Here is a 24487-nt window from a genome sequence, read left to right on the forward strand (position 1 = left end):
AATGATGTAGACAGAGTCTGGGGTGTTTGACCTGAAATATGTGGTTTACAATTTAGTTACCTTATGGTCTGTCAGGTAACTAAGCTATTTTCACAGGGAGATTGGCTGGCTGAAGGGGACCAGAATACAAAGACTGAACTTCCCCCTCACCTCAGTGGTGGTTTCTCCAGTGGTAAAATACTGTGGTAAGAGGTGGCATGAGGGAATCTTCCTCGGCACTGCCTATACCATGCCTATTTTGGGGATAAACAGAGACTTCAGGGCTCATTTCACCAGCATGGAGTCAAAAGGGGAGAAAAAAGTAACTTATTCTCACAAATGCATATCTAGAACTCACTTTGTATGTCTTCCTTCTCTGTGTTCATTTCCATTTTATCTGTTCTCTATAGAAAATCAGTTTGTGCTTGATCCAAACTCTTGACTCTTTATACTTCAGTGGACACCCCCACCTACTCAAGTAACAATTTCCCTGATTTCTTCTCTGCCATCCCCTTCCACACAGTTCTTCCATCTTAATAAACCTGCTCAGCACGTGACAATACAATGAGTTCCCCTCACGCATACTCACACTTCCCAAGAACTGCAGCCACCTGATGCAGAGATGTCAGCATGACATTGTCACTAAGGCAAGGAAAGATACCTTGCAAGATATTTTTGCTTTGGGGGAGAAATATTCTCTCTGAAGGGAGTGAACGCTTGAAGGACCAGTGAAATAGCTTGGTTTATACCAACTACAGAACTACAAAGTTCAGCCCCTCCTATGGGTACCAAAAAGCAGGGAGGCTGGGCAATCTTTCAATACAAAGTCAGGCCACTAAAGCAAAAGTGGTGACCTGGCATTTCCAATCCATGCTAGAAATGAAGTCTCTGCCCTTTCCAAGGAGATGACAACATGTGTTCCAAGTCACCTAGTGAAGAGTTTTTCCAGTCATTCACTCATCAAAATGGGAAAGAGGTGAAGGAGGAATATAATTGGGCTCTTGGAAACTCCCCTTGGTAACCTGTCTAACAGTAATGTGCTTGCACTTGACTGAACGTGGCATGGGAAATAGCTGTCAATGACAAATGTGTAAAGACAAAGCTGGCATTAACCCATAAAGATCAACTCCACTTTTCAAACAGCCCTGTTCATAAGCCCAAATAGACCATACTCACTTTAATCCCTATTTAGCCTCCTATTCACAGTATTCCCAGATTAAAAGAAGATCCCTTAATAGTGAGGGGCCGAGCCGGGGGGGTGGGGTGACATGTGAGTTTAGGTCTCTTAATGGAGTATGGCAGGAGCACAGGAGGTAGAATTCAGGTGAATGCTGAAACCTTAACTGAAATATTTAATGCATTTTAAGCACTTCATTTCTCAGATACAGATTATAATAAATGTAGATTTCTGCTGGAATAATCAACTACTTGCTCCTTTAGGGTAGGGGTAATTCATGGCTTTCAATGCTTAGAGCACACTTCTCTGAACATGAGGATGAGGATAAAAAACATTGAAAGATCAGACAATCTCCCACTTTCCTTACTAAAGGGTGAGAGTGGAAGCAAGGAACATCAGACCACCTATGATATTCTAGTGAAAGTGACACTGTCACTCCCATTAATGTCTCAGTTTTTGCAGGGGTTAGTGACATATTTTAAAAGGTTTCAGGCAGAAATTTCCTTAAATAAGTAGACTGAAAGCAAAATATTTTGTAACAATAAAATGCTAAACAACCCCTAAAACTGGGCTGTGCCATTGTTGTTTTAGAGTGAGAAAAGTAGGAAAAAGTTGCATATGTGAAACAAGAATTATTTTTCAAGACAATTTTACAGCTGAATGGGACTAAACTCTACTTTTGGATGAGCCAGCCAAGCTCAGCATGGATAAAAATAGATTTTAAATTTAATACAGGTTTATTTTTTAAAAATAAACCAATTTAAAATTAAATTTGAAATTGACAAGCTACATTAATGCCTAACATTATACTCTATTAAAATCATTTAAATTAAACATAAAAAATAATATTAAGCAGTACTTTTGCTGCCAAATTTTAAAGAAAACCAAACCACTGAACTGGTGGGAAGTCACTGGCTAAGCACCTTGAACCAGAGTTTGGTGAAGCGCTAGCCCAGTTTTTGATAGCAGTAGCCTCTTCTGCGGGTGCAGAGAGAATTTTTTTTTCATTTCAGTTTATTCAACCAGTTCAGTTCAATGACTAATTCATTCAGAGTTAAGAAACTGATTAGGAGTTGAAAAAGTGGGAACGCTTATTTTCCTTTTCCAATCTAAAAATAAAAACAAAGTGCGAGAGGATGAGATCCACTAGTTCTAAAATCTTGAAGGAAACAGTGACCAGAAACAATCAGTTTAACTCATTAACTACAGATAATACTTCCTTTGCTTAATAAGTCAGTTTTAAATGCAAACATGTTTGATAAAAAATTCTTATATGCCCAGCTTTTTAAGGTTAGGTTTATTAAATGAAGAAATAAAATACTGTTTTTGTGCATTTGACTGAATTTGAATTTCCATCCAAACAGGGCTTGACACAAAATAAAATAAAAAAAAAAATCTAGTGAAGAAATGCATCAAAATATGAATGTAAAATTTAAGAATCTGAATAAATGTAAGTTAAACTATTTAAATACATGTGCTCAGGTATAATGCATTAGGGATGTGAACACCATTTAAAAAGTTAACAATTTAAACGATTGAAATATGCAGCTTGGGCCGATCTCGCCGGCTACTGCGGCTGGGACTGGAGCGGATCTGCCAGCATGGCTGAGACCTGCTCCAGCCAGCCCAGGGCCACTGGGGTTGGCACAGGGTTAACAGTTAAGGCAGGTTAACCAGTAAGACTATTGCTTACTGGTTAACTGGTTAACCTTTTACATCCCTATAATGCATCCTCCTGGTTAGTAAAAGGCAGCACCAAAATTTAGTGTAAAGGCTATATTCAGCTGCAAAAAAAATAATATAAAATAAAAAAAAATCAACATTTAATGGTTTACCAACTAATGAGAATCATTAAGAAAATAACTAAAAAGTATAAATGCAAAACAATTAAAACTGATTATTTAAATCAATGTTTCCTGCTTGCTGACTTAAATCATAATTAAAATTGGTGATTTAAATAGCTTAAATTTCAATCAATCCACCCTGCCCAGGCTCTCCCTTAAGTCACTGTAAATCAAGGGTGCATGTGAAGGAAGACGCTGGCTGTAGGCCTTTATTTATTCAAATTCATTAATTGTGCTTATTTCAGGCTCTAGGCACCCTATAACATTTCTATGAAGACATATTTTAAATAAAGCATGTCAGAGCTGAGCACCCAAACAAGGACAAAACCCATAGTTTCAAAAGAAACAATTCCCCCCCCCCACCCCCCCAAAAATACTGACCTCAAATGTCTGCTCTCATAATCATCTCCCTGTCAGCAAAAGCCTAATGGGGAGGGGAAGTCTCTTGTGACATGTCCAAAAGTCACTAAATATAGGTTGTTGTGGAACAAGGAGGGAACGGAGTTCCAGGGACAAGAACCCCTCACCTAAAGTATCCTGCCACCAGCCCCCCTCCCATTTGAATCAACATATCTGCAGAGAAAGTGTGGGTCACTTGCCAGGTTTATCTGGGTATAGCTCATTTAATCATTTCCCTGTCTTTGGAGGGCCTCAAGGTGCATCTCAGTCCCTCCTATTCCCTGCCTGTACCATATAATAGTCTAGTCTCCTGTGGACCTCATTTACTTGGGTGTCTTTTCCATTGTTGGGTTTAGCGTGCTGGTGGCCTGTAATATATAGGAGGATAGACAAGCTGGTCTAGCGGTCTCTTCTGGCCTTCAACTCTATGGATGTCTACACAGCAATTAAACACCCATGGCAGGCCTGGGCTACAAGGCTGTAAACCTGCGTTGTAGACATTTGGGCTCAAACTGGAATCTGGGCTCTGGAACCCGCCCCCTCACCCAGCTATGGCAGCCCACAAGGGGGGGAAGGTTCTGGAGCCCAGGCTCCAGCCCGAGCCCGAATGGCTATACAGCAGTGTTATAGCCCTGTAGCCCCAGCCAGTGTCAGCTAACCCAGGCTAGCCACGAGAGTTTGCTTGTTGTGTTGACATCCCCAATGACGGGCCCACCTTTGAAAATATTTTTTGGGAGGGGTCGTCACACCCTTAAATGACAACCCCCCCATGCCACTCTTACTTTTGCACTGCTGCTGGCAGTGGTACTGTGTTCAGAGCTAGGCATCCAGCCAGCAGCCACTGCTCTCCAGCTGCCCAACTCTGAAGGGAGCGCAGAAGAAAGCGTGGCAATATGACAACCTACAATAGCCTTGTTACCCCTTTCTGGGTCGGGACCCCCAGTTTCAGAAACACTGCTCTATGATTATCACAGAGAATAAGTGAAAGACATTTTCTTTCCAGACCCTGTTCAGTTCTGCAGAATTCTGTGCTAGGTACAGTTTCAAAATGCTTTTAAGGTACAGCCTCATGTAGTGCTTATATTTTAAATACAGTTCCTTAAACTTAGAGCTGATAAATGTCCAAATAAACACAACCTTTCTAAAGGAAAGAGCACAGCTTTCTTGCAAGTACAGATGATAAATGCACGTGGCAATCACTGGTACTTCAATATGCAGTAGCAACTAGGGATCCAACACGGTTCCCTAGATTATACATACTGAAAATGATGGACTTAATTTAGCAAGAAGGGCCAGCAGATTTTTCACTATTTCCTTTAACTATTACCCCTCATCTAGCAAATACACTTTTGTGTAGGCTGAACTTCACCCATTTAGCCCTCCTCTATGCCCCAAATTCACATCCCTGAGAGACGTAGTTAGGTCAATGAAAGTATTTTTCTGTCTGCCAGCTACTGCCTTGTGAGGGGGACCCCTTCCATTGCTGTAGTAAGTGCCGCTGTAGTGCTTGTAGTGCAGACATAGTCTCAGACGAACTATTTCAATGCAACAGCAGTTAGAAATATAAAGCTCAGACATAAGCATACTGAATACACTGCAACCTACACTCTTCCTCATTAACCCCCATCCCAATAAAATGGTTAACAAAAGGACTAAATAAAGTTCTGCAGAACAGCACCTTTGTAGTAGACAGGCAATTGTCCTGTATCTCTTTCAGAGAAGACCCAGATAGTAAGAAATAATATCACCGAAGGGAGACCTATTCAACCCCTACTACAGTCTGCAAGTTAGTTGACAATACTGAAGGCAGATGACAGACTTAAAAATAATCATGGACACTTGATCTTCCACCACCACCAACACAACTTTCATTTTATACTAAGCCCTAAAACCAAACTGATTATAGGCAGGAACATGAAGAATCTACATGCAGCTGGAGTTATTTTGCCACAGCCTTCTCAATCTTGCCTCAAATATATGGTCAGAGAGCATATCAGTATCAAGAGAACTCACTGAGGGTCTAATGAATTTCTTCTTTAAGAGAAGCTGGCACCTTGCTCTTCTGCCACAAATAACTAACAGTTCTAGTAATGGTCCCCAACTTCTTGCTGGCTGTAACTTACTCAAAGGACATGGATCCAACTCACAGGTGGTAGCACATGCATCCCCAGTACCTCCAAAGCCCCAACATCCATCACAGGCTAAAATTCAAGTGAGCAAGACTCTGCATGTGTACACTTGAGAACTGGGAGTGGAAGCAGTAAGCTAAGCCTGAATTCATTATATATGCAAAGAAATTTGAAGACATTTCACAACAAGCATGATGGACACAGAACTGTTTTGTAATAATGTATGAATACTGTATGCAAAACTAATTATTGGGGATGTTTACATATGAATCTGTTAATTTAATAATGGGAGCTATTGGGAAAAACAAGAAAGGAAGAAAACAATAGCTCCAGATAAGTCATTGCTTGGAAATGCTTGGTAAGCAGGTTAAGAAACAATGCTGGACAGGAAGAGACATGGGAACACAAGATCAAAAGCACTCTAGAAGTTTAAAAAGGGACTCAAAAGAGAGGGAGGCAGTTGTTAGTGTGCTGTTCCAGGAAACCAGGCTGATACAAACACTCACTGGAGCATCTGAAGTTAGGCCTGCCTAGGTTATCATCAGGGGGATGGTAAGCCTTTGGTATGATAGACATGCTTGTAGACTGTTTTAAAATCCCCTTTTGCTCTAAATGCTTTGTTTATTCTCACAGTAAGAACAATTTTGTTTAAAAAGACTGTCTGGTCACTATATACATCATTGGTCACAGATGCCCAAAGGGAAGACCACAGATGCCTAACCCAGTAGGACCTGCTGGGTAGGCCTAGTGGATACACAGGGTGCTGCAGTTCAGGACCTAAGAGTGGGAGAACTGTGGAATTCTCCCCCAGGTGAAGTGAAGACATGAGATCTAACACTCAGAGAGACCAGAAAGGGAGAGATGCACAGCTAGCCTGTTAACCACCATAGCAAAGAACTGTCACTGGGTGCAAAGAGCCCAGAATAGCCAGCATGTAAACCAGATGGAACAGTTCCACTGCCCAGGACTTTGCCAAAGCTACGCAGAAAGCTATGAAACCTTTTTTTCACCTTATACACAGCCACAACAAATATTTCAAGAACTCTTTGCCAAACAGAATTTCTACCAGTGATGCCTGATCCATCTTCCTTCCCACTCTACTTGACTAACATGGTGAGGATAACAGCATTTAGAAGCCAAAAACTTGGGAAAACAATCTGGCAGCAAGATCAGTAAGCTTAAAATAAATATATTTATTTTAAAAGTCAAGTGGTCATTTTTATCTTCAACTTTTATTTGGTTACTACACCTGTAACTTCTCATTTATTTTAGTCTACATCACTGATGTTGATAAAATACTAGAGTTATACTGATTCCTTTAGTGACTTTCACCTAGGGGTCTCATTCATTAAGCCTCATGATGCTCGTATGTAGGAGGGAACAGAAGGGGAAAACTGAGGCAAAAAGATGAAATGACTTTTCCAGTCACAGGGCGAGTCACTGTGAAAAAGGGAGAAGAACCCAAAGTCCCAAGTCCATTTTTCTGCTAACCACTAGACTTCAGTCTCTGCTTATAAATATTAGAAGTTATGACTGACTCACTATATGACTCAGAGTTTATTTTAATCCTCTCCTCATCTTCCACAACCTGCTTTCTGCATCTGTTATACTCATATTTCAGGTTTGTCTAATACAGATCAAAACCCAGAGGCCGGGGACAGTGTCTTTTTTAAAGTCTCTGACAACTGCCATGCCAAGTTATGGCATTACACAGATAACAATACACACTCCCTCCGTGATCCAGGTTGTCCAGTATCCTACTTGTGCAGCCATGCAAGAGTCCCAGATTTGATTGCTAGCTTCTTGCTCAGCAAACCTGGTGAAGTTTAGCATTAAGTCTTCCAGTGGATGAAAAGTTGGAGCTGATGTGACCATTTTCAATCCTCCTTCACAAGGAGGAGTAAAAAGAGGGAAAATAAGCTGATTCCACAGAACTGCAGTGGGGAAAATTCCATTAATAGAAATGTCTAATTAGGATATGTAACGTGAATATATTTCCCTCAAGCACAAATCTCCACCAGCTGCCTGTCTATTTCAGAACCAGGTAAATGACCATCCTTCCTAATCTCTACACCTAGGCAGGCCTAACTTCAGATACTCCAGTGGGTGTTTGTATCAGCCTGGTTTTCTCCACCATGAGCTATGGATCCTTCTGATATAGAGGCAGTTTTGTATGGTAGGAACAAGATTAGTTCTTAGCTTCTCTCTGATACTTCCTGGAGCTTTCCAAATCCCACTCCCTGGAGGCTCTAGCAAACCCTGTGCTCAGTCTCTTCAAAATGTGATCACTGCACCTCCTTTCTCCTGCTTTGCCTCATCTATAGACACTGTGTGAGATGAATTGACATCCTCTTTTGTATTTATGTTTACTAGAGGACTCCTCTCAGCCGAAGTGTAAATTAGAGGGAGGGGGGAATAATAGATTAAAGTGAAAACAGATCAATTTCTTTTAAGTCTCCCATCTCATAATATAAAAGCAATTGGTCATGTAATTAAGTTAATGGTGTGTGATTTAAGAAGAAATAAAAGGGGATATTTTCACTGCAGTACATAAAGAGCCTGTGGGATTTGCTGAAGACGGTGGTTAGAGTCCAATACGGTGATTGGAATTAAGAAACACCTGACTATTTTGCAATTAACATTTGGAACCAGAGGCAGTAAAATGACACAAAGGTAATGAAGTCCCATTTCAGGGTATAAACTGAACACTTCAGGGTCAGAGTGTAATTCTTTCAACCCTGTGTAACAGTAATGCTCAGCACATATGCAGCACCTTTCATTCCACAGATCTCAAAGCATTCATCAATGATGGAGAAACATTACACCATTTTGCACATATGGATACAAGCAGAGAGAGAGAGAGAGATTTGCTCAAAGCCACACTGAGTTAGTAGCAGAAACAAGGAACAGAACCCAGGTATTCATATTCTTATTTTGGTGTTCTACTCCCTGCAACACTGTACAACTGACCAGCTTGCATGACTGGGATTCCCTATTTCTCATGCAGCAGATATTGATAGTCACTGAGGACAGGTTACCAGACTAACAAGACCAGTAGTCTGACACAGGATATGTATATGTTCCTAAGGATTATATAACTGCATAGGAATCCAGGAGTACCTACAATTACACTGTTACTGTAGTAGATACCAGCAGAAGAATCTAATCCTCCTCCACCAGAAGTATAACTTGTGGGACCACAATGGAATAAATTAATTACTTCCAATGAAGTTAACAAGCTGGTGGGTCCACTTGAGTAATATGTTTCTCATACAAATCTCAGAATCCTTTCTAAAAACTCATATGATTTCACCATCACAGTCCAAAGGGCTTAATACGTTCTCCTTTCACAGCTTCTGACAAGCAGGGAGATAATGTCTGTTTTTCATGTCTCAGATGCAACTGGACCTAGAATGTTTTATTTGGTATTGGGCACCACATTACCAGAAAGAAATTGACAAACTGATGGGATGCCAGAAAAAAAGAACAAAAGTGATCAGGAGACTAAAGGGACTGACTTATTTATTGTGTGAGAAATGATTTGACTCTTCTAATATTTAGTGTAGCTAATCAACAACCAAGTGGAGGAACAACAGTTTATGAACAGTGGGTGTAAACACAAAGAAGGGAGAGAAAATTAAGGTGGTTTGAAAAAGATGTGCTATCAGTCTTAATTTCATGTCATTAGTCCTATCAGGGAGACTGTACCAACCACAAGAACTACTTAGAGAGAGTGGTCTAGGCACAGTTTCCCCAAGGAAGTTGGCAGGGTAAGTCTTGTCATTTGGAATCCCAGACGTGCATTTTTGAAGCAAACTTATGTCTCCTTTGCTTTCTATCATTGCCCCTTGGTCTTTTATGGGATTCCTTCCTCCCATTGTGTATTGCTTCTGATTATTCCCCGCCCCCCACTCTATTAACTGTATTTTTCCTTAACGGAATCTCCGAGTTGTCAGTCCATGAGTCTAGTCGCCCAGCCTAGATCCCCTTGTGTAATTGCTCTGCCCCCACTACGCCTTCCCTCCCCTCCCACTGCTTTTTACATGTCTGATGTTGTGGGTTTGTTTATTTTTAAAAGAAAACGCCTAAGTTTTGTAGCTGGAACGTCTCCACGACAGGAAGATGTAACCGGAGACCGGGAAAGTGACCGGCCCCCCGCGCACAACGTTCCCGAGCCGGGGGGGGGTGGGGGGCCCGACGCGAGGCAGAGTCGCCGCCCGGCAGGCGCGCGCGGCACTGAGCGCTGCATCGATCGGGCCCCAAGCGGGGCGGTCAGGGGGGGGCTGCGAGGCGCCTGGGCCGAAGCCCGCTCCCCGCGGAGCGCCCGGCGCGCAGCACATGACGCGTCAGCACGAGGCGCCGTTTAACCCCCTGCCCCGCGCGCGCCGCGGCTTTAACAGCCGGAGCACGAGGCGGCCCCGCTCCCCCGGCGGCTCGGTCCGGGCGCGAGCACCGCCGCCCGGAACCAACCGTCGGGGCGACCCAAGGTCTCAGCACAAGCCGCCCCGCGTGCCCGGGGGAAGCGCGCGGGGAGCAGCAGCCGCAGCCCCCCGCGCCGGGGCACGGGACTGACCTGCCGGCCGCTCCGGGCTGGCTCCGTCTCCAGGCGGCGCTTTCAGGAACTCCGTCACCTCACGTCATAACGCACAGGCCTCGGCGCACACCTATGGTATCGCTCCGCCGGGCTGGCGCCTCCCTCTGACGCACGCGCCAGGCGCTCTGCTCCAACCCAGCGCGAGAGGGGGCGGGGAGCCGCTACGCAAGCCCCGGCGCGAAGGGGATTGAGAGGGCGGCGCACCAATCGCTCTCTGAAGCGGGGCACTAGGCCCGCCTCAACCCACATGTGCCAATCAAAAGCGAAGACGGTAATATAGTGGGGCGCGGAAGGGAGAGGCCACCCAATTGGTTGAGTGAATGGTCCGAGGGGGGGTTATGATTGGCTGCGCCGGGAAGGGGCGGAGCCGTGTGAGGCTCTGTTGCTGGGCAGGGTAACATGGCTGCGCTAGACCGGGTGAAGGTGCTGGTGCTGGGGGACTCAGGTGAGTGACCCCGTGACCCCACCCCCTCCCCCCCTTCACAGGGGCGGTTCCGCCTGGCGCGCTATCGCGAGAGCGAGCGTCCCGGCGACATGCGGGGACCCCTCCCGGAGCGGTTCCCGTCGGCCCCGCCCTCCCCTCTCCGCCGGGCCCGCGCGCGCCAGGCCCTGCCACGTGCCCCGGCAGCCCCCGCACGTGCCTTTGCGCCGCGCTGGCGCGTGTCCTGCAGGGGCGCCGGGGCCGAGGCGGTGCCCAGGGCGGCCCCGGCGGCTCCCTTGCCGGGAGGCGCTGCAGGGAGCTCCCCTCTGAGCTGCGGCTGTGCATGAAAAAGGCGGAATCCGGTTTCCGGTGTGAATGTTCAGCCGTTTTCCAAAGCCTCGGATCGGGGGAAGGGCTCAGCCCCGGCGCCGACTGGTTCTTCTGTGGGGCTGGAAGGGAAACGGGGCAATTCCGGCCCCAGAGGAGACTTCCCGTAAAAGTGAAAAGGGGCCGAGAATTGGGCTGGACAGTGGAAACTCCTTCGCCTTCCCATGGTGTCTGCCCTGATGGTTCCTCAGCCTCGCCTTCAGAACAGCCCCCTTGTTCTTCCCACCCTTCACTACATTCATGCGTGTCCAGATTGGCTTTTTCTTAGTGCATCGCTTGACTGAGCTCATGATCTACAGAAGAATCCCGTTAGTTTCAAGCTCTCTCTATGGAAGGGTGCAGCGATTGGCTAACTGTAACAGGTGTACCATGTATCAGAGGGGTAGCCGTGTTAGTCTGGTTCTGTAGAAGCAGCAAAGAATCCTGTGGCACCTTATAGACTAACAGAAGTTTTGCAGCATGAGCTTTCGTGGGTGAATACCCACTTCTTCGGATGCCATGGTTTAACTTCTTATGGTAGGAAGGTACAAGTCAAGTCTTCAGTGGGAAGCCAGGTCTAATGGGCTTGAGTAGCAAATGAGAATTACTGTAAGAAGCAAAATCCTATCATTCTGGTTTCTAAAGGTTCCACTACGTATATTGTTACATAGTCATATAAGACCAGATGCAGGCCATTAGATTATCTGGAATGGTTTAATGACTCTCAAAAAAATACACCTCTACCCCAATATAACACAACCCGCTCTAACACGAATTCGGATATAACACAGTAAAGCCACGCTCCAGGGGAGCGGGGCTACGCGCTCTGGTGGATCAAAGCAAGGTCGATATAACAAAGTTTCACCTATAACGCGGTAAGATTTTTTTGGCTCCCGAGGACAGCCTTATATCAGGGTAGAGGTGTATTTAAATTTAAAAAATATAATTATTTGAGTCAGAGGAGGACAAACCTTTCCAAGCAAAAGAAACCCAAACAAACCAACAAAAACCATGGGAACAACCAGAGGATGGGGATGTAGACAGCCACTAACAAGTACAAAAGTAACTAATTATGCTTTTCGTTTTATACATTCCATAGTCATCCAGTTTTTGCTTAAACATATTTTCACTATCTTTGATTGAAAATCCATTCCATCTGTTCACCACTCCCTTATAAAATTCTGTTTTGTCTTGTTCTGGTCTGTCCAGTAATTTCAAGTAGATCGTTAAGCTAAGGCCTATATTAAGTTATCAGATATCATGAATGATGAGCATGGTTTAAATGCATTAATCATGTCCCTTCATTGTCTTCACCCAGTGTTACTACTCACTGCTATTTAACACCCACTAATCCTTTATCATTTTAGTTGCCTAATGCTGCACTCTCTCCAATTCAGTTAGATCTTCCTTCAGATAGGGTGCACTAGATACTATGGTTCAAATGTGACTTACCCATTTCTATATAAGCAATAGCACAATATTCTCAGACTTGTGTATTCCCCTTGACAAAAGCCCGTGTGCTATTATCCTTCATTTTACAAACCTCAGTATTTATAGGGTATGTCCACAGTGGAGCTGGAGGTATAATTTCCAGTTCAGGTACCTGTGAGAGCTCTGGTGGAGCTTGTGTGCTAAAAATAGCAGTGTAGCTGAGGCTGTACAGGCAGCAGGATGGGCTAGCCACCCTGGTTACATATCTAGAGCTTCAGACAGGATTGTGCTTGAGGCAACTAGCGGATCCCACAGCCCATGCAGCCACAGTTAAACTGCTATTTTTAGTGCACTAGCTCAATCAGCTAGCACATGTACGTCTGCCTGGGCTGGAAATTTCACCTTCCACTTCAATGTAGAGAGACCCATGGTGTTCCTATCACTAATATTTTCTTTACTGCTGCTGCACTTAAGTGATCATAGATTTAAATGTGTAACAATACAACTAGGCCACTATCCTTTGCTCTAGTAATTAGTTCATTGCTATTTAAGCTATACTTAGCATGAATACTATTTCTACCCAAGTGCATCGTTTTACACTAAGATGTGTTATATTTAGAATTCCACTGCTGAACCTTTTTGCCTGATTTACCAAGATTATTCCAGCCCATTCAATTGGTCTAAGATTATGCTATCATCACTCTTGAGTCTTAACCATACTCCTATTTTGGTATCACTGGTAAATGTAAAGATCATGCATTGCCAACTATGGAGCTTCTATTTATGTTTGTTTTTCAGGTGTTGGGAAGTCTTCCCTTGTTCATCTGTTGTGCCAAAACCAGGTGTTGGGAAACCCATCTTGGACAGTGGGCTGCTCAGTGGATGTCCGAGTAGGTGAAACATTCTAAACTTCTTGTGTGTACTGCGTCTGTCCTTCAAAAGTTAGAAGAAATGAACCATCTAATCTTGACACTGTGGGCAGTTCTCTCTAGAGTCACAGGTTCAGATCTCAGCAGGATACTTCCAAGGCCTCTAAATTAAGTTAACTGTGAGCGGGTCTTTCAAATGATATCTTATATATTTATGCTTAAGTCTTGTCTATTTTGTATGGACATTAAAGGGTCTCATGGCATTTTCTTAATGGTAGGGGTTTATTGTGTAAGAATGTTTTGCTCATGTCATTAAAGAGCAGGATGTCTGTGAAATGCTGCCTTTTTTACAGGCTGCTGACAGCAGAAGCTAATGGCTTGGGGAATCTAGACATTTATGAGGAAGTTTTCAGTGATGAGCAACCATCCACATGGTGTGGTGAAAAACATCCCCTCTCATGCCTATTGTATATTTCATTCTTTCCAAGGTGTCATGCTTTGCCTGAGGCTAGTGATGATACCGTCTTAATATCTGAACAACATCTTTCATTCCAAAGGATCCCAAAGCACATTTCCAACTTTTGGGGGAAAGAAATGTGGCATTTGTTTTTAATAGTGCAGAGCAAAACAACACATCAGACTTTAGGAGGAAAGTGACGGATAGTGAATTCAATTGAAACTTTAAGGGAGAATTTAGAGAGGCAGAAGATAATAACTAGATACCAGTGCTCATCTTAATCTTGCAACTATTACTATATGTCCTTTAATGACCACAAGAGGTCAGAACCTCACTTTTTCATCTGCTCTAGCAGCAGAGTGCCCCTAAGCATCACAGTGAGGATTTATGTTCACCAATATCTCTGAAGGAAGAAGGCCCTCTACTGGCTCAGCAAGACTGCTTCCTGAAGCACCATGATGTCCATTGCAGGTCTACTAACCTGGCCCAGACATGTGTAGTTTGTGAGATCTGATAGCCTCACAGTACACTGTGACATGGATCCATGTACTCTGATTTAAAAGTTAGGGAATTTTTGCCCTTCAAGCTGAGGTCAGCATTGTGTGGATCGCCTTCTGCAATTGATACTGGATTGATTTTTTTTTTTCTTTTCAGATTCATGACTACAAAGAGGGGACCCCAGAAGAGAAGACCTACTACATCGAGTTGTGGGATGTTGGCGGTTCAGTGGGCAGTGCTAGTAGCGTGAAAAGCACACGGGCAGTTTTTTACAACTCTGTGAATGGTAAAGTATGTTTGGTGTAAATCCATTTTTGTTTCCAACTACTTTCTGTTGTGAGATGTCAGTATTGGTTTTGAGTCAGGATTCACCCAGGTTTTATTATAATATCTGCACTTTAAAAAAAGAAATTAGACCGGAAAGAATTCATAGATTCCTTAAGCCAAATATATCTGTTTGGAGCCAGCTGTGAGCTGGAAAACCATTCTGAGTAATGATATGCAAATGAGCAGAATCCAATATCTCACTCTGTTTCAGCCTTCCTGTGTTCCAGAACTAACACAATAGGGAGTCTTTGAAACTTCAGTAGGGTTTCCTCAGGCTAGGTGTACAGTAATGAAGACATGTTTCACTCTTCCAGGCCTCATAAACATACAGGGACTTACATTTTTTCTTTTCCATTGGCTGGTTCAGGACCTATGCTAAGAAAAATTTATTGGTTGTAAAATCATTTACACTAGTCCTGCCAAGTATTTCCAGCCCTGGCAGACTGTGAGATATTGTCCCACAGGGTGGATTTGATTTAAATCACTAGTCAGGAAGACTCAATTTAATCATGGTTTTCTACATAAAAGTGCATTCTTGTTGGTTGTTACAACCTTAATACATATTCTTCACAATTGAGAGATAGATGTAGGTTTCATTTTTAGAAGGTACACACTATACATTTTTAAACAGTGATTTATTTTGAAAAGTTTTCAGATTAGTTTTACAGCTATATCAGAAAATGAATGATTGTTTGGTTATTTCATTTACCAAAGGTAATTGAAGCAGATATTTATGAAGTCACTGGGAGGTGAACTATCTCCAATTCAACGGGTTAATCATTAATATTTGGAGGATTTTCTTGCCATGCTGTATTAGGAGGAGAACATCACCAGACAGACATTTACATTGTTTTAGTTAACTAAAACAACGTTAGGTATTCTGGATTTTTTTTCTTCAACAGCAAACATACAGTGTTTTAACAAAACAAGCATACGTCCCTCGCTTCTCACATTTATATCCAGACTTCTTCTCCTTGTCCAGATCTATTCTGCCCTGAACAATCTTTTATTCATTGAACTTTTTAAAACTTTGCACTTTTAGAGAGAGGTAAGGGATTGATTCTGTGTACACAAATTTGCAGAGGGACAATAGAGTTGAGGTCTGTTATTTCTCACCTCTCTATTATTTATTTATTTAAAAACATTTTTGCTGTTAACGAGCATGTTACCTCTGGAGACACAAATTTAAGAACTGCAAAACTAAGTATCTTTGATGGTATCTTCTAGACTGAGCACTGAGTCCCATTGGGTAGATAGAAAGATTAACCTAAATAATCTATACAGAAGCCTGTGGAACCCCATAAAATTGGGTCCCTAATCCATGAACTATTGGAACTCATTTACAAAACTTTTCTTAAACATTACATGAATATACACCTCTATCCCGATATAATGCGACCCGATCTAACACGGGTTCGCATACAAGGCGGTAAAGCTCTGACGCGCTGCTCTGAGTAGCGTGTTAAGGGTGCCGGGCCAGGCTGGGGCCAAGGGGTTGGACAAGGGGCAGAGGGTCTCGGGGGCGGTCAGGGGCTCCCCCCCCGGATCTGGGAGGCAGGAGCTGGGGGGGGCACTTTTGGGGGTCCCGCAGTCCCAGAGTGGCCTTGGGGATTAGCGGGGGGCTCCACTTCCCTCATCCCGGCCCCAGCTGTGTTGCTTGGGGGAGGGGCCTTGGGGGAAGGGATCCCCCCGCACTCACCAGCAGCCGTGGAAGCGGAGCAACCCAGCCTCAGCCCGCTCCACTCTGCCACCTCCCAGCTGTGGCGCTCCGCTTCCCACCACAGGTGAGTACGGGGGCCGTCCTTTCCCTAACCTCCCCACACTCACCTGTGGAGGGAAGCGGAGCGCCACGGCTAGGCGGTGGCGGAGTGGAGCGGGCTGAGGCCGGGCTACTCTGCCTCCGCTGCTGCTGATGAGTGCCTGTCAGGGGATGTGGGGTGTGGATAGGGGACAGGGAGCAGGGGGGTTGGGTAGGGGGTGGGATCCTGGGGGTGATTAGGGACAGGGGTCTCTGAAGGGGGCGGTCAGGGAACAAGGAATGGGGGGGCCAAAGCAAGTTCGATATAACGCGGTCTCACCTATAACACGGTGAGATTTTTTTGTCTCCCGAGGACCGTGTTATATCGGGGTAGAGGGTATTGTCTCATAGTATAGAATTAGAATTTATAATCCCTATTCCATGATGAGATATATTTGAGCTATAATGTATCCTAATTAAAACTATCTTTAGATAGGTTTTTTCCTCAAAAAGCAATTTAACAAAAAAATCCTATTTTAAATAAAAATTTGTTGGAAACAAAGCAGGAGTGTTCACTGAAACATGCTATTTTATTCAGCTTCTTAGTCTATATTTCTTATAATGGTATCTGAGTGCTGTTCAGTACTACCTTAAGCAGTGTGATAGTCATCTGTCACTTATGGTTCTTAGCATTATTTTGGGAAAATAATGGAAAATTGCATATGGATACTTATTTATTTATTATGGAGGTACCAGCCAGGGTTCTGTAGTTAAGATTGAGTTGATTTTTGCCCTTAAAGCAGGGTGTGACATTGCACTCCATATGCTTTATGAAAATATGCTTATGAATGTGAATATGATGTAACTGGAATATGCTTTATGCAAAAAGGTGCTGCAGTAGGGGGACTGCAAACAAATGCTGATCGTCCTGGTGTCCCAGTATGGGGCTGGAGCCCTCCCCTCTTGCACTCACCTACTTGTGCTTTCTCCCGATTTCCCACTTCCCCACTTACCTCGGGGCTTTGGTCTCCTTCCCCTGGTGAACCTAGTTTAAAGCCCTCCTCACTAGGTTAGCCAGCCTGCTTGCAAAGATGCTCTTCCCTCTCTTCGGGAGGTGGAGCCCGTCTCTGCCTAGCAATCCTTCTTCTTGGAAGACCATCCCATGGTCAAAGAATCCAAACCCTTCTCTCCGACACCATCTGCGTAGCCATTCGTTGATTTCCACGATTCGACGGTCTGAGATTGTTTAGCCTGCAGAAGAGAAGAATGAGGGGGGATTTGATAGCTGCTTTCAACTACCTGAAAGGGGATTCCAAAGAGGATGGATTTAGACTGTTCTCAGTGGTAGAAGATGACAGAACAAGGAGTAATGGTCTCAAGTTGCAGAGGGGGAGGGTTAGGTTGGACAATAGGAAAAACTTTTTCACTAGTAGGGTGGTGAAGAACTGGAATGGGTTACCTAGGGAGGTGGTGGAATCTCCTTCCTTAGAGGTTTTTAAGGTCAGGCTTGACAAAGCCCTGGCTGGGATGATTTAGTTGGGTTTGATCCTGCTTTGAGCAGGGGGTTGGACTAGATGACCTCCTGAGGTCCCTTCCAACCCTGAGATTCTATGATTCTATGAAAGCTTATAATCTACTGAGTGTGTTCATCCTATTGGTTTGCATGTATTATTTTTATGTCTGGAGTTAGGAGAATAAGATATAAACTTGTATTACTGATGTAAACATATTAAGTGAAAGCCATTAAGGGTGCTTCAGATTCAATGAACTGGAAATGGCTCTGTTTACTTGCAAACCTTCCTGTGTACGTGTGGGCCAGCCCAGGAAAAATGGAGGCTGGGGTCTCACAGAACACGTGAACATGGGCACGTCTACACTTGCAAAGTTACAGTGCCGGCAGTTACAGCACAGCTCAGGGAACACAGAAGGGAAACCACTGTCATGTGTTCACACTGACAGCTGCCCGCACAATAGCGTGTTCACACTTGTGGCACTTGCAGGGCTATTCAGAGTGGTGCACTCTGGGCATCTATCCCACAGAGCACCTTTTTCTCTTTTGCCGCTAAGACTTGTGGGAAGGCAGAGGGGGTTGTGGGGTATCCTGGGTCCAGTCCCAATGCCCTTTGATGCATTGCTTTGCATCCCATCAATCCCTGTGTTTCCGTCCGCATTTGGCGCCTCTTTCAACGGTTCGTGTACTGCGCGCCCTGCCTCTTTCAGGTTGCAGGAATGGATCTCGAACTGCTGACCAGTATGCTGCTTGCTCTGACCAATACGTCACAAGTGGCAGTAGAGTTGTTCCTTAAACTACAAAGGCAAGAGGAGTGCGACATTGATCTCGCCACGCGTAGTAGCTACAACATGAGATTGCTTGTGACATTCACGGAGGTGCTGACCACCGTGGAATGCCGCTTTTGGGCTCAGGAAACAAGCACTGAGTGGTGGGATCGAATCGTGATGCACGTCTGGGATGATGAGCAGTGACTGCAGAACTTTTGCATGAGGAAAGCCACATTCATGGGACTGTGTGATGAGCTTGCCCCATCTCTGTGGCACAAGGACACGAGAATGAGAGCTGCCCTGTCACTGGAGAAGCGCGTGGCAACTGCACTGTGGAAGCTAGGTACTCCAGACTGCCACCAGATCAGTCACTGACCAGTTCAGAGGGGGAAAGTCGACGGTTGGAGTTGTATTGATGGAAGTGTGCAGGGCCATTAATCGCATCCTGCTCTGAAAGACTGTGTCTCTGGGCAACGTGTGTGACATTGTGGATGGCTTTGCACAAATGGGCTTCCCTAACTGTGGAGGGGCGATAGTTGGCACGCACATTCTAATTCTGGCACCAGACCACCTAGCCACCGACTACATTAATCGCAAGGAGTATTTCTCAGTGGTTCTCCAGATGCTTGTGGATCACCATGAGCATTTTCCAGACAGTTAACACAAGCTGGTCCAGAAAGGTACATGTCGCACGCATCTTTCAGAAAGCTGGCCTATTCAAGAAGCTGCAAGCAGGGACTTTCTTCACGGACATTACCGTAGGGGAAGTTGAAATACCCATTGTCATCCTGGGAGACCCCGCCTACCCCTTAATGGCGTGGCTCATGAAGCTATACACAGGGTAACTTGACAGCAGCAATGAGTAGTTCAACAGGCTGAGCAAGTGCAGAATGACTTTGGAATGTGCTTTGGGCTGTTTAAAAGCCCGCTGGCGCTCTATGGGAAGCTGAACATGGCTGATGATGGCCTCTATGGGAAGCTGAACATGGCTGATGACAATGTTCCTATGCTTATACCTGTGTGCTGTATGCTCCATAATATTTGTGAAGGGAAGGATGAAAGCCTCACTCAGGACTGGATCGCAGAGGCTCAGTGCCTGGAGGCTGAGTTTGAACAGCCAGAGACCAGGGCTATTAGAAGGGCACTGCACGGGGCCATAAGGATCAGGGATGCTTTGAGGCAGCAATTTAAAGCTGAAAGCCACTAATTTTTGTTGCTATGCTTGGGATTGCAGTGCTTATAATGCTAAGAGGTGATTGGTGCACATGACGCAAGAAGGGACCTTAACATTATTGCTTTGCACTGCTATTTTTGCTTTCACTTAATAGAATAAAGATTGCTTCCAAACACACAATTCTTTTATTAAAAGACAGCAACTGGAGGAGGAGTCAAAGGAAAAAATTCATCAGCAGGGAGGGGAAGGGGGTGTGGGGAAAGGGAAGTTCTCAAGAGGAGGAGGGGTCCTGGGACAGCTACAGATTTGTGTCTGTCCAGGGATCTTACCCAACCTTCTCCTTTGGAGTACAATGCACACGGTGCTGTACTTCAGCAGGGCCAAACTGCTGAGGGATGGGTGCTGAGTGCAGTGGGTAGTGGGAGTCCACACTGCTGGACTGGGAGGAGTGGAATGCTGCGGGTAGAGAGTGGAGCCAGGAGGTAGATAAGAGTGTGTTGGTGGTCTGTGGGCAGCGCATGGGAAAGAGTTTTGCGACAGCAGCTGCAGGGGAGGGTGGGCACGGAGCTGCTCAGTTTGAAGAGCTAGTATTGCCTGGAGCATGTCCACTTGGCGCTCCATAACTGGAGCAGCTGGTACAGGAATAGGAACAGCTGGCAGCTGGTACAGGACCACAAGGGGAGAGGCAATTCTCAATTTAGTCCTGAGTGGAGTTCAGGATCTGGTCCAAGAGGTAACTATAACAGGACCGCTTGGAAATAATGACCATAATATTTAACATTCCTGTGGTCGGAAGAACACCTCAGCAGCCCAGCACTGTGGCATTTAATTTCAGAAAGGGGAACTATGCAAAAATGAGGAGGTTAATTAAGCAGAAATTAAAAGGTACAGTGACTAGAGTGAAATCCCTTCAAGCTGCATGGACACTTTTCAAAGACACCATAATAGAGGCTCAACTTAAATGTATGCCTCAAATTAAAAAAACACAGTAAAAGAACTAAAAAGAGCCCCCATGGCTTTACAACCATGTAAAGGAAGCAGTGAGAGATAAAAAGGTGGAAGTCAAATCCTAGTGAGGTAAATAGAAAGGAACATAAACACTGCCAAATTAAGTGTAAAAATGTAACAAGAAAAGCCAAAGAGGAGTTTGAAGAACAGCTAGCCAAAAACTCAAGAGATGATAAAATGTTTTTTAAGTACATCAGAAGCAGGAAGCCTGCTAAACAACCAGTGAGGCCCCTGGACAATCGAGATAAAAAAGGAGCACTTAAAGATGGTAAAGTCATTGCAGAGAAACTAAATGAATTCTTTGCTTCAGTCTTTGCACCTGAGGATGTTAGGGAGATTCCCAAACCTGAGCCATCCTTTGTAGGTGACAAATCTGAGGAATTGTCACAGATTGAAGTGTCACTATAGGAGGTTTTGGAATTAATTGATAAACTTAACAGTAACAAGTCACCCGGACTAGATGACATTCACCCAAGAGTTCTGAAAGAACTCAAATGTGAAATTGCGGAACTATTAACTATGGTTTGTAACCTGTCTTTAAATCAACTTCTGTACCCAATGACTGGAAGTTAGCTAATGTAACGCCAATATTTAAAAAGGGCTCTAGAGGTGATCCTGGCAATTATAGACCTGTAAGTCTAACGTCAGTACCGGGCAAATTAGTTGAAACAATAGTAAAGAATAAAATTGTCAGATACATAGAAGAACATAAATTGTTGGGCAAAAGTCAACATGATTTCTGTAAAGGGAAATCGTGTCTTACTAATCTATTAGAGTTCTTTGAAGGGGTCAACAAACATGTGCACAAGGGGGATCCAGTGGACGTAGTGTACTTAGATTTCCAGAAAACCTTTGACAAGGTCCCTCACCAAAGGCTCTTACGTAAATTAAGTTGTCGTGGGATAAGAGGGAAGATTCTTTCATGGATTGAGAACTGGTTAAAGGACAGGGAACAAAGGGTAGGAATTAATGGTAAATTCTCAGAATGGAGAGGGGTAACTAGTGGTGTTCCCCAAGGGTCAGTCCTAGGACCAATCCTATTCAATTTATTCATAAATGATCTGGAGAAAGGGGTAAACAGTGAGGTGGCAAAGTTTGCAGATGATACTAAACTACTCAAGATAGTTAAGACCAAAGCAGATTGTGAAGAACTTCAAAAAGATCTCACAAAACTAAGTGATTGGGCAACAAAATGGCAAATGAAATGTAATGTGGATAAATGTAAAGTAATGCACATTGGAAGAAAATAACCCCAACTATACATACAATATGATGGGGGCTAATTTAGCTACAACTAATCAGGAAAGAGATATTGGAGTCATCGTGGATAGTTCTTTGAAGGCTTCCACGCAGTGTGCAGCAGCAGTCAAAAAAGCATACAGGATGTTAGGAATCATTCAAAAAGGGATAGAGAATAAGATGGAGAATATCTTAGCGCCTTTATATAAATCCATGGTACGCCCACATCTTGAATACAGTGTACAGATGTGGTCTCCTCATCTCAAAAAAGATATACTGGCATTAGAAAAGGTTCAGAGAAGGGCAACTAAAATAATTAGGGAGTAGGAATAATCTCTCCATATGAGGAGAGATTAAAGAGGCTAGGACTTTTCATTCTGAAAAGAGGAGACTAACGGGGGATATGATAGAAGTATATAAAATCATGAGTGGTGTGGAGACAGTGAATAAGGAAAAGTTGTTTACTTGTTCCCATAGTATAAGAACTAGGGGCCACCAAATTAATGGGCAGCAGGTTTAAAACAAATAAAAGGAAGTTCTTCTTCACAGAGTGCACAGACAACCTGTGGAACTCCTTGCCTGAGGAGGTTGTGAAGGCTAGGACTATAAGAGGGTTTAAAAGAGAACTAGATAAATTCATGGAGGTTAAGTCCATTAATGGCTATTAGCCAGGGTGGGTAGGGAATGGTGTCTCTAGCCTCTTTTTGTCAGAGGGTGGAGATGGATGGCAGGAGAGAGTTCACTTGATCATTACCTGTTAGGTTCACTCCCTCTGGGACACCTGGCATTGGCCACTGTTGGCAGACAGGATACTGGGTTGAAGGGACCTTTGGTCTGACCCAGTATGGCCATTCTTATGTTCTTATGTTAAGAGCTGCTCTGTGGCTTCTTTCTGGTGTACTGTGTTCTCGTTTCAGTCCTTCTTCTCGCTGTCCTGCCACTCCTACAATTCCTGTTTCTCGGTGGCTGAGTGCATCATGACCTCACGCAGAAAGTCCTCCTTAGTTCTTCTTGGATAGTTTCTAATTCTGTGCAGCCGTTTTGCCACCGATAAGGGAGGCTGGCCTCCCAGGGTAATCTCTGTGAAGTTTAAATGCAACATTTTACAGAAGCAGTATTGTTTGCAACACAGACAACAGTGATTCAGTGCTTCAAAATGCAGCCCATACTCTCACACCTGTCATTAACTGGCTGACCCCAGGCAAGCACACATGAGCCACAAGATCCCCAAAATGGTGAGTAGCTGCAGGGGCAGGGCAAATCACTTTTCCTGGACCCTGCTGTACACATGACTCTTGGGGAGAGTCAGCACTGTAGGATGGGCCTGATAATTTCTGTCCCCACACTTTCCACAGGAAGTGATCATTATGGAAGATATCTCGCTGCTGAGGGTGAGCAGGGAATCAAGGGAGGGCCTTCGCCAAGCCGGCGGCTTCTGCCCTGGCACCTATGCGGCTAGCCTGTGTGCAGCAATGACCCCCTGCCCCCCATCACGGCAAAGTGGCACGGGAAAGTTACCGTTAATAGGGCAATAAACAAAGCAGCTCTGCCGAGGAACCTGCAGCAATGGATTGCCCAGTATCTCCATGAGAGTTTCATGGAGGTCTCTGAGGGAGATTCCTGTGAAGTGAGGGGGTCTATCAACAGCCTGTTCCGCTGCTCAGACTAGGCATGCGGTGGGAGACAGGCCTGCTTCCTGTAACCTTCCTGCCCCCAACAACTCACCTCAGTAATTCCCAAAATCAGATCCACTTACTAGGGGCCTCCTTTCCTGTTTGCGCTTTGCCAAGCTCCGACTGCTGTGACTGGCTAGGCTCCACCACGGTAGAAAAGGGCTCCTGACTGCATGCATCTCTGGCCTCCGAGTCATCCTCTGCCTCTGGGTCCCCCTTCCCTTCTTCGTCCAAGATTTCTTCCTCCCGGCTCGGTCCACTCTTGACTGGCACGTGAGCCAACGAAGTTTCCACAGGGCCTTGGCAGTGGAGGTGGGGTCACCACCGAGTATCGCATCCAGCTCTTTGTAGAACAGGTAGCTCGTGGGCACAGCACCAGAGCGGCAGTTTGCCTCCTGTGCCTTATGGTCGGCGTTCCACAGCTCCTTCACTTTTACCCTACGCTGCAATGTGTCCCGGTCATGGCCCCTTTCTATCATGCATCATGAAATCTGTCCATAGGTATCATAATTCTTACGGCTAGAGCGTAGCTGGTACTGCACAGCTTCCTCTCCTCAAATGCCGATGAGGTCCAGCAGCTCAGCATTGCTCGAAGTGGGTGATCGCCTGGTGTGTGGAGCAGGCATGGCCACCTGGAAAGATGCGCTGAGACCATGGTATGCATCACCAAGCAAACAGGAAGGGGACTTTCAAATTTGCAAAGGAATTTATGGGGTGGGACTGATGGTTGGTCACCTAAGGGCAGGGCAGAAGAGTTCAAACCGATGACCAGAGAGGTGAGAGCAGGCATTGTGGGAAATCTCCCGGAGGCCAATCACAGCGCTGTAATCACCATGATTAACAGTAGAAAATCAGGTCTTGTCTGCTCTGTGACTCTATGGAAG

General features: G+C 44.8%; 2 protein-coding genes across 3 annotated transcripts in view; one reads left to right on the forward strand and one right to left on the reverse strand.

The window, feature by feature from the left end:
* The window catches only part of GTF2E1 (general transcription factor IIE subunit 1), a 96343-nt gene extending 86093 nt beyond the window's left edge, over nt 1–10250 (reverse strand). Inside the window, exon 1 of the mRNA XM_045001077.1 lies at nt 10102–10250. The gene's annotated coding sequence lies outside the window, so the exon portion shown is untranslated. The remainder of the gene's footprint in view (nt 1–10101) is intronic.
* A 166-nt stretch (nt 10251–10416) lies between these two features.
* Nucleotides 10417–24487, forward strand: part of RABL3 (RAB, member of RAS oncogene family like 3) — a 37051-nt gene continuing 22980 nt past the window's right edge. For both annotated transcript variants that reach the window (XM_045001091.1, XR_006575869.1), the window contains exons 1-3: nt 10417–10567; nt 13139–13230; nt 14321–14450. In XM_045001091.1, coding sequence (XP_044857026.1) covers nt 10522–10567; nt 13139–13230; nt 14321–14450 — 268 coding nt within the window. In that variant the 5' untranslated portion in view covers nt 10417–10521. The remainder of the gene's footprint in view (nt 10568–13138; nt 13231–14320; nt 14451–24487) is intronic.

The sequence above is a fragment of the Mauremys mutica genome, chromosome 1, assembly GCF_020497125.1.
Source record: "Mauremys mutica isolate MM-2020 ecotype Southern chromosome 1, ASM2049712v1, whole genome shotgun sequence".
In the NCBI taxonomy this organism is placed as follows: domain Eukaryota; kingdom Metazoa; phylum Chordata; order Testudines; family Geoemydidae; genus Mauremys; species Mauremys mutica.